The 18292-nt window shown below is 40.2% G+C and overlaps 2 protein-coding genes across 2 annotated transcripts; both read left to right on the top strand.

Annotated features, from left to right (window-relative positions):
• The first annotated feature begins 1757 nt into the window (after positions 1-1757).
• fibcd1a (fibrinogen C domain containing 1a) lies at positions 1758-8731 on the top strand. The gene is made up of 10 exons (XM_044025350.1): positions 1758-1906; positions 2967-3083; positions 3180-3261; positions 5152-5270; positions 5397-5760; positions 5848-5980; positions 6146-6282; positions 6654-6750; positions 7006-7185; positions 7348-8731. The coding sequence occupies exons 3-10, from the start codon at positions 3184-3186 to the stop codon at positions 7608-7610; spliced, it is 1371 nt and encodes a 456-aa protein (XP_043881285.1). The 5' UTR covers positions 1758-1906; positions 2967-3083; positions 3180-3183; the 3' UTR covers positions 7611-8731.
• A 764-nt stretch (positions 8732-9495) lies between these two features.
• On the top strand, positions 9496-18223 carry phf19 (PHD finger protein 19). Its single transcript, XM_044027163.1, has 14 exons — positions 9496-9672; positions 10347-10530; positions 10617-10698; positions 11180-11293; positions 12215-12309; positions 12417-12565; positions 12730-12825; positions 12899-13088; positions 14454-14521; positions 14597-14743; positions 14821-14881; positions 14966-15051; positions 15136-15225; positions 15896-18223. Exons 2-14 carry the CDS (start codon positions 10348-10350, stop codon positions 16239-16241), a joined length of 1707 nt encoding a protein of 568 aa, XP_043883098.1. The 5' UTR covers positions 9496-9672; position 10347; the 3' UTR covers positions 16242-18223.
• Positions 18224-18292: the final 69 nt, after the last annotated feature.

Raw genomic sequence — 18292 nt, 5'->3', positions numbered from 1 at the left:
TAATTTAATAATCTAAAACTCCTCACAGCAAACAACTGACTGTAGACTATTGTTTTACTGTGAAGGAAACGTCTACACCGGACATTTATTGTGAAAAGCTTAGGTCCTGTATTGCTAACGTGAAATTCAGCCAGTTTGACTTTGAATGTGACTTCCTGCTGCCCAGATACTGAGGGGGTCCACATGTGTTTGTCATTAACTGAGAGGAGGAGGGGTCACATGTATCCACAGCAACTAACCAAACTCTATTCACAAACCTGAGCATTTAAGAAGATCAACAGAACTAAACCCTAAACCACAGGTGTAGTTCTGTGTAGTTCTGGGGTCAAACATTTTATGTTGTGGCTTGTTCTTCAAATGTTTTATAAAAAAAAAACATTATAGTGAGCATAAGAAAGCAACAGCTTAAGTTTACATCTGAATCTCCTCACAGTGACTCAGCAATTTCATTTACCTTCCGTCTCGTTTTACTTTGGTTTATTCTCTGTGACTTTTCATTCACCTGGATTTACTCATTTTTTTATTCCATCTTTTAATTTTCTCCTGAACATGGAGCCACAAGCAACACGCATGGCTTATTGTAGCTGCTGGTTGTTCACACCTCATTGGGATGATTTGCTTAATTACCCCAAGACCCCAATGAAAACACGAGCAAACAATTATTTACAGGAACCTTTGACTTCTTTGAAAGAAAACTTCCTGGAACCTTTGGTCAAACACAGCTTTAGAATCTGGCCACATGCATGTTGTTGATAGCTTGTTTTTAATCATGTCGTTAATGTGCAGATAAACATGATGACAACATAAACATCTGTTGATGTATTGAGGAACATGTTATTTATGTTAAATGAGTTAACATATCGATGAACATGTTGATGATTTTGTTGCTTTCTGCTTGTTAACGTGTTGTTAATGTGTTGATAAACATGTTATTGTGTTAATATATTGTACTACACACAACTAAAGGAGTCAATTTGTGGAATAGCTTCAGTGATAAAATGGAATAATGTGGAGCAATAATCAACATACATGCATAAATATGTTTTGTTGTAGGAGTAACATGAATGTCAGACCAGGTGCATATAGCATGTATTTTCTTTAATTTAATGTAGACATAGATTGTGGGATATGCTGAGTATTCATTTAAAATAAAATCATTTATCATCCAAAACATAAAAAAGTAAAGGCCTCGAAATGTTCTTACTTCTGCCCACAAAGATTTAAAGCAGGGATTTCAAATTCAAATGACCTGGGAACCAATGAGCATCTCATCTGGTCAGGAGGGGTCAAATGGAAAAAAAGTCCAACTTTCTTGGGAAAAAAAACAACTGTTCAGCTCAGGAACAATATGAGCTAAGATTATATCACAATACTCCATTATGATATCTAAATAACATTTGTGACAATATTTGACAGAATTTCAAAATAAAAAATGTTTATAAGAGAAAGTGCACAATATTAACAAATGTATGATGTAAAATTATCTATAAAAAACAAACAGAAAGAAATAACTCATTATAGCTCAGTTTTAAGTGGGGGACCACATGGTCACATTTTGAGATTCAGTATGAGTATATGGGTTGAACATGTTGTTGTTTTCTGTTCTTGCTGAACATGTTTGCGTGTTGTTTGCTGATAAACATGTTAGTGCGGTGTTAATATAGTGATGTGTTACTGTAGTGACAGACTGTGAACTAAATCTGATCAGATTAACACCCTGCCTCTCTCTCTCTCCCTCTCTTTCTCTGATTCTCAGCGGGAGTGGTGTTTCTCGGCCGCTGCACAACAGATGGTCTCGCTGTGGATCTGGACTTATCATGAAGCTGTAAATTGAAAACAAATTTGTATATTTCTTTAAGTTTCTTTACGTTCACCAAAGATTTGTGTTCATCTGGACGACAACCAGGTAATTTTATATTACTTTTATTAAGTGACAGCATCCAAACAATTTAAACTGCAATTAAATCTCCTATTTGTGTTTAAATGGAGCTTAATTATCATTTATCTATGACCCTACCATTAACCTGCTTAGGTTAACAGTGGCAGTAACCACATTCTGGTGCTGATGAACCTATTCAAAAACACAAAAAACAATGTAACTCAAATTAATATTTCTATACTGAACTGTTTTTTTTAAATATATATATATATACCGTTATATATGTGAATGTCCTTTTCATCAGTTTTAAACATAGTCACAGTTTGTCATTTGTGTTTAATAAGTGCATCAGAAATAAACTGTTTCACCTTTTACACTGGTGAAATGTGGCATTTTGGACAAACTGATGATTGTAATATATTAATATAAATTATATTATATATATTATATATATATATTATTATATATTATAGAATTTGTGTGCAGCTACACAAATATGGACACCTACAAAATAATAAGCAATAAGTGAATTAAGTAAGTCAATTGTTTTAGTAAAGCAATAATTTATAGAATAGTGTTACAGATGATTATATATAACAGGTGTCACTTGTTTCAGAACTATAGTTTCTGTACTAGTACTGTAGAAGTGTTCTGTACTTCATCTGCTCTATTCATGAAAACATTCAAAACTTCTGAAGGTAGAAGGAAAACATGAAGATTGTCTCTTCACTGCTTATTTTGCTATGGTTTCTAAAATAAAATAAAAATATCAATGTTTTCCCATTAAAAGGGTCAATAGAGGTCTTTCAGAATGTTAGACAGAGTTTAGGGTTCAAAGTTCAAGGGGTTGCTCTATGAGGCATCATACCAGAGGTCAAACAGTTTTTAGATAAATCCTTCACAGACATGTTTTAGATGTACAGTATATATGGATGCTTTAAAATAAGGTTCTATAGGTTGTTCAAAAAGTTGAATATCACATTTTACATCATGTGTGACGATTTTTCAAGTATCTAAACTGCAGAAGTAAACAGATAGTAGTTGATTTTAGAAAGATTCCTTTTCAAACCTGTCTCATGCTTACCAGGTGCCTGGGTGGAGCATATCCATAAGATGGTGGAGAGTGTTTCTGGAGAACTTTCATAGTGTTTTGTTGATATTCAAGATTCCATCTTTTATAAGGTTTTAGAAGAGAGTTCTCGAGGTTAGTAATCTTTCTTATGTTAATAAAGCATGTCAAATGTCTTCATAGGACAGATGAAAAACAGAATAGCATTACCTCAGGGTGTTTGTGTTTCAGGACGATGATGATGAACGACAGTTGGACCATCATGAACAACAGCAGCTCAGATATCGACAGCAAACGATCAAACAAATACAAGGTAATTTCTGACACTTAGCCTCTTAGCTAATCAGACCACCTTCAGATTGATGTCATGATCAGATTAACTGAAATGATTTCCATTGGCTCTGGGAATATAATATGCAGTTATAGTTTACATTTTACCAATTTGCAACATGGATTACATACTATATCCATGCGAAAAATCTATAATGTCTCCTCCACTAAGCCACCACCCACTACCCGGCAACCCACCAACCATGACTCCTGGAGAATCAGGCCCAAGAGGGGCAGTGGAGAAACATGGGTCAGGGTTAACATCATGATCTTTGTCTGCCACGTAACTCTCAAAAAGCACAATAGGGAAAATGAAAAGTGCAAAATTCTGAGATTGACCAAATGACAAACCTGCACATGTTCCAGTAAGGGCAAGAGTTTGTTTCTCCACAGCATGTTATTACAGAAAATACTTTTAAAACTACCTCAAAACCTTAAAAGTTAAGACCTTGAGTCTTGAGATTGTGTTTTTTTGCAATACGTCATTAAATTGATTGTGACCCACAGGTGTCATTAAGTTTTACCTAAATAGAGTTTTATGCTCTGGAGTTTACTAGATCATATACTGGTACAAACGTTTACCTTTGTAAGAAGAAAGATTCTAGAGTGCTCAACTCTATGCAGAAGTCTGATTATGGGAAATTCAGTGCAATGACTTGAGCAGCTGGATATCATGTGTTATATTACAAGGTAATGAGCAACCACAATCCATGATCAGGTGTTTAGGATGGCAGCATGTTTCACAGCCACAGAGCAGGAACAGACCAACACAGAGTTAATTCCTGTTAATCTGGAGTTAAAGTGTCAGATCAATGTGTCTGCAGCAGCTGTTGCCTTCTCTGACATCTACATATAAACGCTGCAGAAGCATGTGCTGTCTATAGAATAATGATATTTTTGGGGAAATCAATTTTCATCATAAACTCATTTCATTAGACTGATTTTCATGAATCACCCTCCACAGAATGAACCTTCTCCAAATCCACACATGTAGACTCTATGGTGAGCTGGTCCATGTTACTACAGATAAAATGATTCCTCCTGAATCTAAGGCACAAAAAAAAACTCAATCACCTGAGCTTCATTTTGAGGTCACCCAGCAAAACAGCTGATAATGTGTAGACATGAGATCTATGAGGCTGTTTGAAGTGTGGTTGGTTGTAGGAAGTACTGACACATACTGATACTGACATGAGAGTGTGGCCACATTGTGCCCCTTGCGTTGCCAGAAGGGTCACTAAAGGCTTACCCAATGAAATCTTCACTTGCTTAAGCCTACATATGTTTGCCGCTTAATCCCGTCCTGAGAAGGCCTTTTCCAATTGGAAACTTAAATTTGTTTACTGCTCCCTGCACCAAATTCTATTGCGCAAATCAGCATAGGTTTGGAGTGTGAGTATGGCTGCATTTACACTGCATGGTGCAAGTGACCCAATTCTGATCTTTTCCTCCCATGTGGAACACAGTGGACTCTATCTGGACCTACTAACCATTTTCAGGTTAGTTGCCAAGCCCAACCTGTGGGTTGTGTCCCGAAGTGCTAACCAGTGTAAATGCAGATTTAAGATGTAGGTCACTTTTGAAAGACAATGTCAGCAGGTCTTTCAGTAGGCAACATATCAGAATTGGGCAATTAAGACCTGCAGTGTAAATGCAGCCTATGAATGTCTCTGTGTTCAGGGGTCAGCAGCACTAAGAATAGTTTGCGCTAACTATCTCTGAGTAACACAAATAAAAATCCTGAACTATCCCATTTACAGGCTTTGAGTGTAAACTTGTGGGAACTACTCTACAAACTCTATTACATTAAATGCATTACTATCATAATCACGTGCGTGTGTGTGTGTGTGTGTGTGTGTGCACACGCGTACAGAAATGCTGCTGCAGCTTCCTCTCATGGTTCGCCATCGTGTTGGTCATCACAGTAGCCATCGTCACAGCAACATTCACCATCCTTTACCTAAACAAGTATCCTCTGCCCTTCATCAGCAGGTAAACACCTGTCTGCCTATCTACATCTGTCTCTCCACCTTACTGTCTCTCTCTCTGTCTCTCTCTGTCTCACATGTACCTGTCTGTCTGTATTAACAGAAATGTGTGGTTCTATGTTGATACCAGGGGTGAAGTCTTTTCCTCACCAGCAATTATGACCAATCCCAAAGATTCTGGCGCCCTGGTGACAATATCACGTGTCACAGCTGGAGAACCAATCAACATCTTCTTGGATTCCAACTGTCCAGACTACAGTGATAACCTTCTGCGGTGGGAGGCCCTGCAAAGCTCTCTGCGGCAATCACTGAGCAGTCACAATGCAGACGACTGGCAGGAGAGGGGATTGGTGCAGAAGCTGGCCGAGGAGCTGAAGGTGATATCAGGCCATGCCCATAACCTGAGGGTGGAATATGATTCACTGAAAAGAAACCAAGGTGTTGTAAAGCAAAGACTGGACAGCATGCAGAGTGAGCAGGATCACATCTTACAGGTGAGCTCAGGAATACACATAAAATCAAATAAAACGTAGAATGAAATAGTGACAGGCTGAACTGAAAATGAAGTGTCACCTGCACAGGTGCTGACTGACAATCACTCAGGTGTGTTGAAGCTGGCTGCAGGTTTCAGTGATTCTCTGTTAAGCCTGCAGAGAGAGACAGAGAGTCTCAGGATACTTAAAGGAGAACTGCAGAAACACAGCAACTACAGAGGTAAATACAACACAGTGATACATGACGACAACACTGTATTAGCAACACAGCAACCAACAACACAAGATGGGTCAGTCTTATACTCATTTTCTGATTATTGTTGCTCTTTTCTTCTATTTAAGTTCATTTTTCTTCTGACTGTGTCTCAATGTCTCTCGCCCTCAGCTGTCAGACCCAGAGACTGCAGTGCTGTCATGGCATCTGGCGTCACTCAGGACGGAGTCTATTCTGTGTTTCCAACTCATGCCGCTGCTGGCTTCATGGTGTACTGTGATATGACCACTGATGGAGGAGGATGGACGGTACATTCAAACACACACACACACACACACAGTCTTGTATTTGTATCCATTTTAAGACTTGAATTGACTTCCATTCATGTGGACAACAATTCACTTGTCAGCACTTAACCCAATCAGTACCTTAGAAACTAGGTTCTGACAAGGTCAGTGTTAATGCCAGAAAAAGTCTTAATAAGTAGCAAATACAAGAATACACACTCACACACACAACAGCAGAGGGTGGTGGTGGTGATGCTAGTTAGCTAAACAGGAGGATACAACACTTAAGTATGACTACTTTACAAAATCAAGGTCTTTATTGAGAACAAATGGGTTCACAGGTTTGTGCAAAGTGTGTGTGTTTGTGTATGTGTTTATGTGTGTGTGTGCAGGTGATCCAGAGGAGGGAAGATGGTTCTGTGAATTTCTTCAGAGGCTGGGATGCATACAGAGATGGTTTTGGAAAAACTACAGGAGAGCACTGGCTTGGTGCGTACATACACAGACACACAAAAGTGTCTGTTGGGTTTGGGTCGGACAGCTGAGAACTGTCTTGGGTTCTGTTCGGGTTCAAAAAGTAAAATGTAATGTTATCTCTACTTTCCATTATCTCTTCACACCATGCAGTAAAAATGATTTTGAGGTGATTGTACATGTGAAACCATTTTAAATATTATTAGTGTCTCATGTAAAGAAAATTCAGTCATCAGGAACTGACACTGTCTCCTCCTATCTGTCTCTCAGGTCTCCAGAGGATATACTCTTTCACTCAGTCTGGTGGTTATGAGTTACGCATTGACATGGCGGACTTCGATAATGCCACAGCATTTGCTCATTATGCTGATTTCTCTGTTGGACGAGACTCTGTAAATCCAGAGGAGGATGGTTACCCTCTGAGTGTGGACAAGTATTCTGGGACTGCAGGTATGAATATTAGCACAACTGCTGTCTGTTTGGCTACTCTATTCCTTAAGGGGCATATGGTATCAATGATCTGCCTCCATCTGGGCCTGTTCACACTGGACAGTGTGACCAGTTCTAACAGGGCTGCCAGTCCTAAGAGAGATGTTCCTCTGTTTTCTGTAGGTGACTCCCTCCTGAAGCACTCTGGCATGCAGTTTACCACCAAAGACAGGGATCAGGACCAGTCAGAGAACAACTGTGCGACATACTACCAGGGGGCTTGGTGGTACCGTAACTGCCACACCTCCAACCTGAACGGGCAGTACCTAAATGGAGGTCATGCATCCTATGCTGACGGGGTGGAGTGGTCAAGTTGGACTGGCTGGCAGTACTCGCTCAGGTTCACCGAGATGAAGATACGACCAAGTTCCAAACCAGAATCCTGAATTCTGTTCCTGAACCTGAGTTCTTTACTACTAAGTACAATTGATAAGTCCTTGTCTTTGACATAAACTTTACTCTGACCCTAAGCCTGACCTTTGACACAGTAGTTGTAGCAGGGGTCTGCAACCTCTAGTATCATAAGAGCCATTTTTGACCCCTCTGCACCCAAATATAATTAATCAACCTATTTGACCCATAAAATGAGGATAATATCATGTATAAAGTTTTATATGTAAGTATAATAACTAAAGTTTGTTGCATTTGTGACATTTAATAACAAAAAAGGAAAACCGTTGACATTTCATAGGCCTATTTCAAAATAAACACATAAATATGTAGACCTACAGTATTTGTAGGTCATACTGCGGAATGTGGATCCAAATGTGTACTTCTTCATGTACACATTACTTCATTTAAGTACTGGGAATGTCTTTCCATATTTCAATGACAATACCAGGTCTGAATAGGGTCTTTTTGCGTCACGTTAACATCTGTGGTGACATGGAATGGCTTTTCTTTTATCTCAGGTCTTTCACACTGCCAGTAGGGGAATTTGTTTCTCAGATTTTTCTCCCGTGAGTCATGTTTGATGACACACATTAACTTCCAAGGTGCAGGACACAAGAAACAAACTGAAAATGTTTCACTTAAGTCCCCTTTTTTAAACTGAATGATTCTAGATCACAGCTTGAACAGTGTGTAAAACAATGTCACACTCGTAAAGGTGCAGACTCTTAAAAATAGGAGGCAAAACTATAGCAGAAAATGGTGAAATTGGGGCATTCACCAGGCAGGGTGTCATTTTTACGTCATTACCCATCGAAGCAAGACTGAGTAACTTAACTCAGGAGTTAAAGATGATTGTATCAGATTGCTTTGCAGACAAAAGCCAGATGTAAGTAGCTATAAGTAGATTTGGACAAGTGGAAAAAAGGCTCAATTTAAGTATGTGGTGTTCAATGTTAGCAATGATGATGACTTCTTCTTTGAGCCATAAAATGATTATTGACATTTCAAAGCACGGTGGGCAGATATAAGCCAACAGTTAATCAATAGATGTATGTGGATGATTATCCTTTGTGCAGTCACAACATGGGGCAAATAAAATAATTATTGCCACAGAGGGAGTTTTCTTTAACCTCATCTATTATATCCTTCAGCTGACTTCAACATGTGAAAAGGTGCAACTGGGAATGAATGGGTTAAAGTCTTCTGAAACCTAACATCACCTCTGACCCTAAACCTGACCCCTGACCCTTGGCCACAGACCTATTTAAAAGCTGTCTCATGCTGTAATGAATCAGACACATGATTCACTTTGCTGGTTGTATGTTCTGATCAATCATTTTCCTGTTGAAGACCAAGAGCTGAAGTTGTCAACATTTAACAGTTTTTTATATGATTTCTAATTAAAGTAAAAATATTATCACTTATCTCAATCTAATAGATTTGAATATTTAACAAATATAAAGAGATGATCACAGATTTATAATAGCCCATTTCTGGGGAAAAAAGAAAGTAATGTATACCCAAGTCATAATTATGAGATTCTAAGTCATTATTATGAGATACTAAGTTGTAATTTTGAGATCATATCACATAATTATGAGATGCTACGTCATTAATGAGATATTTTTTTCGAAATGATGACTTATTATCGCATAATTATGTCTTACTAATATATATTATTAAAAATGCATATATCTTTATGCAGTTTTTTATTATTATAATTAGTATTTTATTGTTGATGATGATGATCATGATGCGTGTCAGATAAAATCTGTGAAGAAAGAAATGAATGGACTTGAATGAGGTGAATGGGGCAGAACTTCCAGCGATGACGTCAGGACGATGATGATGACGGGGCTTATGTAAATGATAAAAAAAAAAACACTCCCTCTGTGATTCGCGGGAAAAGTGAAAAATGGCGACGGTGGAAGTTTGAAGTTCAGCGCCAGCAGAGACAGACATCGAGGACACGGATACACAGACACTCAGACCGTTTGTCTGTTTGTCGGGCGGATCAACAGCCTGTCTGTGTTTTAGAGGACCGGGCCAGAGGAGGTAAGACGGTTCCTAATCTGTGTCGGTTTACGCGGTGAAATGAACCCGGGTCAGATTATTGACACGGTCTGTAGACTGGTGAAGTGCACGGTGATAACGGTTTATTCACAGTTATAGTATAGTTATATTACAGCAGAGTGAATATCGTTATTACCGTTCAATTGACGGACTATTAACGGACTAACGGTGTGCGTGTGTGTTCAGTGAACTAACTGTAATATACTAGTTATATTAACCTGGTTCATGTGATCTGCTGGTAGTTAGTGGAGGACATACTGAGCATGCTCCATCTGTCAAAATCCCCCTGACAGTTCAGAGATGACTCACCACCAACTGACTACCTGTCTGTCTCTCTGGCTATTTGTCTCTCTCTCTCTATCAGAGGTTCAAAAAAGAGTCTGATTATCAGTGTAACTGCACTAATCAACTCCCTGTGTGTCTTACTGACTAGTGACCTGTCTGCCTGAAAACTTGTCTCTCTATGTAAGGAGACAAGTTGTGCATGGTCACATACTGTATGTTTGGTGTCCTCAGAGAAGACCAGGAATACTTGTGGGCACACAGCTGGATGATGACCTTTACATCACATGCCAGACACTACGAATTGGCTTGAACTTACCATCTGTCTGTGTGACCACCTGTCTGTCTGTGTAACTGTTTGTCACTCTCTGCAGGATGTTTGAGGACGTGGTTGAAGCCTTCTGTGGTCTGGAGCCTCAGGTGTCCCAGGGTGGTGCATGTCTCAGGGGGAAGGGCCTGGAGGATGGGGAACAGGAGGAGGATTGTAGCCTGAGTGTTGGACAGTTTGTCCTCTGTCATTGGTCAGATGGACTTTACTACCTGGGCAAGATACAGAGGGTAACACACACACACACACGCAATATAAAACACAAATCTCTGTGTTGTGATTGGTTGTCATAAATCTCTGCGTTATATTTGAACAGGTGAGTCCCCCCCGGCAGAGCTGCTTTGTCACATTTGAGGATAACTCCAAGTTCTGGGTCCTCTGGAAGGACATCCAACATGGTGAGAGTGAGATTCTCTGGTTACGTTCAGACTATGTCTCATAATCAGGTACATGATCACTTGTAAAGTTGTGAATCAGAATCAGCTTTATTGGCCAAGTATTTTTTTTTGCTCTCTGTGTAATTACACTTAAAACAGAAAAAGGAGTCACAACAAGGACAATACATGGACAAACTGATAGACAGTGTCCGCCATTGTGTGCCACATTCGGTCAGAGAAAAACAAACACTGGCAACAGGGAGATTGGCCTTTATATGGGCACATTTCTCAACTTCTACCACACAGAATGCAAGTAAAGCAAGGCAACAGGTCCACAGTGTAGTACAGCAATGCCTGATGCTGCCCGTAACCAGTCTCAGTCCAACTCGCTTCAGTGAATCATCATTGGTTCATCATGTGGAAGGCTGCCATGAAAAAAAAAGAAAAAAGTTCACCATCACATTATGTCACATTTGTCTCATTCTCTCCAATCACATTGCAGCTGGTGTGCCAGGGGAGGAGCCTCGCTGCTCTGTATGTCGGGGGGTGGAGCCAAACTCTGACAGCCAGTCAAACCAAAACAACCAGATCCTCATCTGTGGAAAGTGTGGCATTGGTGAGGAATTGAGCAGGGAAAACAAGCAAGAGTGAGGAACAAAAACAGGCTGCAAAACAGTTGCACTGGTTCAACTGTCTGTTTTACTCAGTCACAACATCACTGTGCACAGTCAAAGTGATGTTGTGAGTGAGTAAAACAGACAAGCAGCACTATAATAATATAAGTACACATAAGATATTTTGTTCTGCGTACTTTTAATAGACTTGATGACTGTTCAGTTTGGTCTTTTGCTTTTATTTTAATGCATATACATGCTTATTGTATCTTAAATGTCTATAGTTTCATCTGTGGTTCACAAGAGAGAATTTATGTTTGAACCTAAAAACACTACATAAATTATAATTGAATTTTCCAAAATCAGTACTACTTGAGCACATTTAAGTGATAGTTCAGGTTTTTTGAAGTGGGTTTGTGTGATGTACAGACGCAGAGTCGACACTGACGGCACTGTGGGAACCTCATGCACTTTAAACACAGCCACTAAACAAGAGACTCTGCTAATAAAATCTATGCCAGCACACAGGAGGTGTTGATCCACCTTTGCATCCATCTGTGAGTTAAAATGTGTTATGTTATGATTTCAGTGTTTAAAATCAGTAGTCCAGCAGCTCTTTGTCCCTGTGAGCTAAAATCAATGTTTTTTGCCATGGACTTTGGTGTGGGAGAAGGAGAAGTTGTCTCATGGCCAAATAAATTAAGAAAGAAAGAGATCGCCTGTCTCAAACTGGTTCTCCTTGGAGCAGAGAGAGCACATTGGACAATTGTCAGAATTGGCCGTGTGTCAGAATCTCACTGCCACACTTCAAAAATGCTTTTGAACTATACCTTTTAAGTATGCGATATTGCCACTCATTTACAGCTGAGTTGTCATAAAACAGTTTCACTTTGAGTTAATAACACTATCTGTCTGTCTTTCAGGTTTCCACCAGCAGTGCCATGTTCCTCCTGTAGAAGGCAGCAACAGTCTGAGTCCTTGGTTCTGTAGACGATGTGTCTTTGCTCTGGCTGTCAGGGTATAAATACACTGACATGCTGTAATACACAGGCCCACACTGATACAATCCAACATTAGAGCCTTGATTTGGGTAAATGCAAATGCTTCGTCTCCATCTTCCCACAGAAAGGGGGCGCTCTTAAGAAAGGTCCTATAGCCAAAGCACTGTCAACCATGAAGCAGGTGCTGCTATATGACTTGGATTCCCTGGACTGGGACTCCCAGCACCGAACCAATCAACAGCAGTGTTATTGTTACTGTGGAGGCCCTGGAGAGTAAGTTTGATCAATCAGAATCAAGGTTAATCCATAGTGAATATTTTGTGTAATGAAGTGACATACACAATCACGGTGAATACCATGATGTGAATCACACAAAAAAAAACTTCATCTTCAGTGCACCATCCGTCACACTCTGTGATCATGTACTGTGTTTGTAGGTGGTACCTGAAGATGCTGCAGTGCTTCAGGTGTCAGCAGTGGTTTCATGAAGCCTGCACCCAGTGCCTGCAGGAGTCCATGATGTTTGGAGACAGGTAAGCCAGTGGGACTCCTGTCTCCTCTAAGGTTTTCCTGAAGAAAGTTTCTTATTGTTCTGTTCCCTCTCAGGTTTTACCTCTTCCTGTGTTCGGTGTGTAATAAAGGATCAGAGTATGTTCGTCGGCTGTCTCTGCGGTGGGTCGATCTGGTTCACTTGGTTCTCTACAACCTGTCAGTCAGCAGCAAGAAGAAGTACTTTGAGCTTGACGAGATCCTTGCTTTCGTCTCTGCAAACTGGGAATGTTTACAGCTTGGGAAGGTAATAAACTGTGCTGCAATTAGACCACAATGTTTTAAACCTGGACCTGGACCAGACTGTGCTTAAACAATCTTGGACCAGTCTGTGCTAAAGTAATCCTGGACCATACTCAACTAACCTGGATTTGACTGTACTAAACTAAATCTGAACCTGACAGGTTTGAACTAACTAATTTGACAAAACTTTATTAAAACTGGACTAGCACCAGTCTGTGCTAAAATGGAAATAATCTGGGGCCCATTTAAGAAAGCAGGTTCAACAAACTCTGAGTTAAAACCTTAACTCTGAGCTGTCAAACTCTTGAGTTTTTGCTTTCAGAACAGCTGATCAGCATTAGTTCAATCAAATCTGAGTATGTTCACTCTGAGTTAAGCATGTGCGTTGGGAATGAAAAAAACCATCATCAGTGGAGCTCTGATACTATGATTCACCATGGCAACGGGTAAACAAAGGGCACAGCCTCCATTTTAATCCAGTTGAGCAGAAATATTAACACATGCCAATGACCATGACATTTATGTGAAGAGAGGAGTCAGCAAATGAACACTATTACATTTTATGCAGTGTAATCCACTCATTCATCATTTAATAGACTTCATTAATGGATGTTGAAATGCTGCAGTCCTACCATATGTTACATTTGATTTGATATTTATTCAGCTGTAACCTGACGGGGACACATGCATGAGACAGAAACTGAAGATGAGAATATGGATCAAACTGATAAAACATAGTTTCCTTATGGACCTATCATTATAAAGTCCAACTTAAAAACTGACTCACTTTTTTGACTCTATTTTACATTAAAACATCTTGCGCAACGCTATTTCATGACTATATTTCGACGTGTACACTAAGATTTCTACAGCTAGAATCAAAAAGTCACTTCTAAACTACAGTGAAGTTTAAGTGTTTCCAGCTGCATCAGAAACATTCACATCTGGCAATATGTGCTGATTTAAGGCAAATAGACATACAGACTTGTAATAATGGCTGTGTTGATTTGAGTAGGTACTTTGAGGTGAATGCGCTCTGATGCGTGTTTTGATATCGACTGTATGAATGAGGAAATGAGACGGAGTGTCAGACAGCTGCTTCAGGCTCAGCAGCAGGAGGAGGAGGAGACCGAGAGAAACTCAGGGTTTGTTGAAGAAAACCTGCCAGCAAGCAGGTTAGGTTCACGGAGTATGTTGCCAGGGTAACTGACTCAGAGTTAAGCTGAACTGGCTTTGTGCAACCGAAAAACCAGAGTTTCCCTCATCTCAGGGTTAACTAACTCAGAGTTCTCACTAAACCTGCTTTCTGAAACAGGCCCCTGGTCCAGGCTGTATTTAACAGGACCTTATTTGTTTCTTTGTTGTGTAGCTGTCTAACACTCCTCCAGCAGAGAGGGGGCAGCACCTTCTGGATGCTCTGAACAAATACAAGAGCAAGTAAGAGCCACACAGCTGCAATAAATTCACCTGGTTTATCAGCAGTTATACTCACCACTGTTCACCTGTGTGCAGGTTTCTGTGTGGGAAAGAGATAAAGAAGAGGAAGTGCATTTTTCGACTGAGGACCCGAGTTCCTCCCAATCCCCCTTCCAAGCTCTTTCCTGAGCGTGCTCCAAGCGATGGGGGATGGGGACGTAAGAAAGGCGTTATCCGTAACAGGTAGTTTCATTGTGACTGTCAGGTCAAATGTGTTTGACTAATATGACTCATGACTCATGAAGTGTTTGCCTGTTCAGTACTTCAGTTGAGAGAAAGAAGAGGAAGTCCAAGTGGCTCCTGGAAGACGCCATCCCTAACGTATGACTCCTCTTCTCTGTTTCCTGTTTAACATCTAAGTGTCTAAGGAGAGACTAAACCATTATTCATGTATGATGTTTTTAGAACGAGTTATCCTGTAGCTGGACGTCCAACCACCATATGGCCAACATCTTTGATTTCACCCTGGATGAATTACAGAGCCTCAAGAGGTAAGGCCGAGCAATATACCACAATCCATCAGTAATCAAATGTGTCAGCGTATCGGCATGTCACAATGTTATTTTCTTACTCAGTTCTTCCAGTACAACAGTCAGTATTGATCAGGACTCCACTGATGCCTCCACTTCGGGTTCTGCTACAACCAGTGCCTCCTACCACTTCAGGTAACCATCACTGCCTCCTTTAGTCTGCACTGTATGCATAAAGGAAGTCTTACATATGGCATATCATTTTTTTATATACAGTATTAAACGGATGATATGACTAAAACTACACTACCAGAAATGACCTCTTTGTTTTTAAAAAAGGTGTCCTAGCTATTTTGGAGCAGCAAAGTTGAGGTGATTTCTAGTTGTGTAGTATTCGCGTTCATTCATTTATTCATTGTTGACCGTTTTATCCTCCGTTGTCGGGCTTCTAGTGCTGATCCCAGCTGACATAGTGCTAAAGGGCGGGGTACACCCTGGACAGGTCATATGTTTTTGGACTGTGAATGGAAGCCATAGAACCCAGAGAAAGCCACACATGAGAACATACAACACCATGCAGAGAGGCCCTTGTTCTGACCGGGTCGTCAACCCAGGTCTTTCTGCTGCATAGGCAACAGTGCTTACCACTACACCAACCACGGGGACCCAGTATTAGCATTATCTGGCTGAAAATAATATTCAATACTTTAAAGACATGGTATACAGCCGCTGCTTAGATTTGTGTACTCAAGCATTTTCATCTGTACCAGACCAGTATCATCAGATCATGTCTAATAAGAGTTTGACATTATTCACCGTAGAAAGTTTACCACTGACTTTTGACTTTTTGCTTCTGTGTACTTAGGAGGAGGGTGGGTAGCAGGAAGAGGAAGTTACCTAGCAACAGCTACAGCCAGTGGGCTAATCGTAGCGAGGCCAAGGAGGAGATTGAGGGTGAGGAGCTTTCTGAAATTCTGGAGGATCCAGAAGCTACAAACCACGCTCACCTGTCACCAGACTCCTCCCACTTTCTTTCTGAATCCTCCCAGCTCTCTTCAGACTCCTCCAACCTCCATTCCTCCATCTCCTCATATTTTGGAGTAGTGGGCAGACTGACCAATGGAGAGAAGTACCAGGTGTTGGCTCGACGTATCACTCCTCAGGGTACGGTCCAGTACCTGCTGGAGTGGGAGGGGACAACACCATATTAGAACATTGACAGGGAACAGGGTTTAGGAGTCCTGTCTCGCTTTGGTTCCTCTTTCTCCACTCAGTGCACTCCTGATCAGTCTCGAGGCAGCCTCCGTTAAACCATGCGTAAAGTATGCACTGTTTCCACCTGACAGTCCACCTGACCAGCCACCTGTGAGGTAGCTGTTTATAATGCACCTTCACATATCATTTTTTTTTTTTTTTTAATGTTTTAAAGGCAACAATACATTTGTTTTTAAATTTTTAGCGAACCACTGAACCACCACACTCATCACAGTCTCAGTCAGTGCCCACAAATCTTCTATGTTCTTGTAAACATCTGTCAGACATATGTACAGTATTATGTCTCCACTGCAGCATGCTATGTGCTGTATAAGAACTGCTAGTTCACAGATGGAGAGCTAACTGCTCCAGTCACCACAGCATCACCACACATGCTGAAATGTGAAACAACAATCATCTCAAACCTGTCAACTTACTTCAGATCGTATACACTAATCATAGATCAGTGTCATTTGCTTATTTACTGCCTCATAATTACAGTTTGCACACTGTAAAATCACTCTTGCAAGAAAGCTGTTCTCAGAACAGTGTCAAGTCAATTTTATTTATATAGCCCAACATCACCAAAAATTTGCATTGAAGTGCTTTAGAGTCTGTACAGGAAGTGACACCCTCTGTCTTAAGACCCTAACTTCGCCAACAGTGGACAGACAGTTAGTGTCAATATGACACGGTCATACCCACGTGATCAGAATAAGAATATTTATTAATCCCGGAGGAAGTTGTGTAGTCACACAGTTGCTCCATGCCATATTAAGATATATATATAATTACAAGAAAAAAATACCAAATATTACAGAAATATGGGTAATTATATATAATAAATGAAAAGTAAGCAAAATGAACAAAATACCATGAAACAGCACGATATGTGCCAGATAAAAACATAATCAATATGATCAATAAGAACATGGGTAGCAGTTAAACTCTACAGAATATACTGATATGGGAGTGTGCAAAATATTGTTATGTGTAGTTACATTGCAGTGAACAGCTGAAAAGCAAAATAGCTTCCACAGCCAATAAATGGATGGTAATTAGTCCTGCAGAAAATTCAAGAAAAGCACACTGCCACCACTAGTGGGCAGTAAATTATACATGAACACTTGCTGATCTCTCAAGATCACTGAAGATGCTATTCTGAGTCAGATTAATGAGCGACATCACTCCTACATCAGTATAAATTCATTCATTCATCTTCTGCCACTTTATCCTCTTGAGAGTGAGGAGGGAGCTGGAGCCAATCCCAGCTGACAGGGTGGTACCACTGCACTCTATCAGATGTGTCCTTATTAACCAGTGTATTGTCACGTGTGTATGGAGTAATAGGGAATCAAAGCTGATCAGGATCCTGTTAAGAAAACATTCAATGAAAACTAAATGTTCATCTACAGCCAAAGACCCTGCACACACACACACACACACACACACTTTGTAGTGTTGTATATGTATTCAGTATTCAAGTGTGTGTATTATATTGACACACAGACTAGTGTTGTGTAGATTTTCTCTGTCAAACCAAATATTTTCCTTCTTCACCTCTGTTTGTTTAACGGACAGAGGCTCCTGTAGTTACCTGTAGCACCCCCTGGCTGTCAGACAGCACACTTCCTGTGGTTTCCGTGTCACCTGTTGCGATGTCAGACAATGGATGTGGTCAGTCCAGAGTCCTTCACCTGTGATGTTACAGTTTTTACCACAGTAAAATGATGGACTTTGTAAATGTCATCTGTCATGATCAAGGCTGAGAAGCAAATTCTATATTAATGACCTGTCAGCTGTATTCTTGCACTATCATCCTATTCAGTATCTATGCAAACATCAAACTGATAACCAATCACAGACATTGATCAGTGATCAGTCGCTGTTTGCTGTTCAGATGTGTTAAATGAACCTTAATAAATGATATAGTGTTCCACGTTGTTTTCTGTTTGTTTTGAACTCAAAGCCTAGCTTGAAGCTAACACATTTTTTTTGTTTTAAATGA

This window comes from Solea senegalensis, linkage group LG5 (genome assembly GCF_019176455.1).
Source record: "Solea senegalensis isolate Sse05_10M linkage group LG5, IFAPA_SoseM_1, whole genome shotgun sequence".
NCBI lineage: Eukaryota > Metazoa > Chordata > Actinopteri > Pleuronectiformes > Soleidae > Solea > Solea senegalensis.
This window is presented reverse-complemented; position numbering and strand designations above follow the sequence as displayed.

What these genes read in the sequence shown, in the direction of transcription:
- fibcd1a (XM_044025350.1), top strand. Translation starts at nt 3,184, where the DNA reads ATGATGATGAACGACAGTTGGACCATCATGAACAACAGCAGCTCAGAT. An exon ending in CTGATGGAGGAGGATGGACG is followed by an intron (nt 6,283 to 6,653) that starts GTACATTCAAAC and finishes GTGTGTGTGCAG; the next exon opens with GTGATCCAGAGGAGGGAAGA. An exon ending in TACAGGAGAGCACTGGCTTG is followed by an intron (nt 6,751 to 7,005) that starts GTGCGTACATAC and finishes TCTGTCTCTCAG; the next exon opens with GTCTCCAGAGGATATACTCT.
- phf19 (XM_044027163.1), top strand. Translation starts at nt 10,348, where the DNA reads ATGTTTGAGGACGTGGTTGAAGCCTTCTGTGGTCTGGAGCCTCAGGTG. An exon ending in CTGAACAAATACAAGAGCAA is followed by an intron (nt 14,522 to 14,596) that starts GTAAGAGCCACA and finishes ACCTGTGTGCAG; the next exon opens with GTTTCTGTGTGGGAAAGAGA. An exon ending in AAAGGCGTTATCCGTAACAG is followed by an intron (nt 14,744 to 14,820) that starts GTAGTTTCATTG and finishes TTGCCTGTTCAG; the next exon opens with TACTTCAGTTGAGAGAAAGA.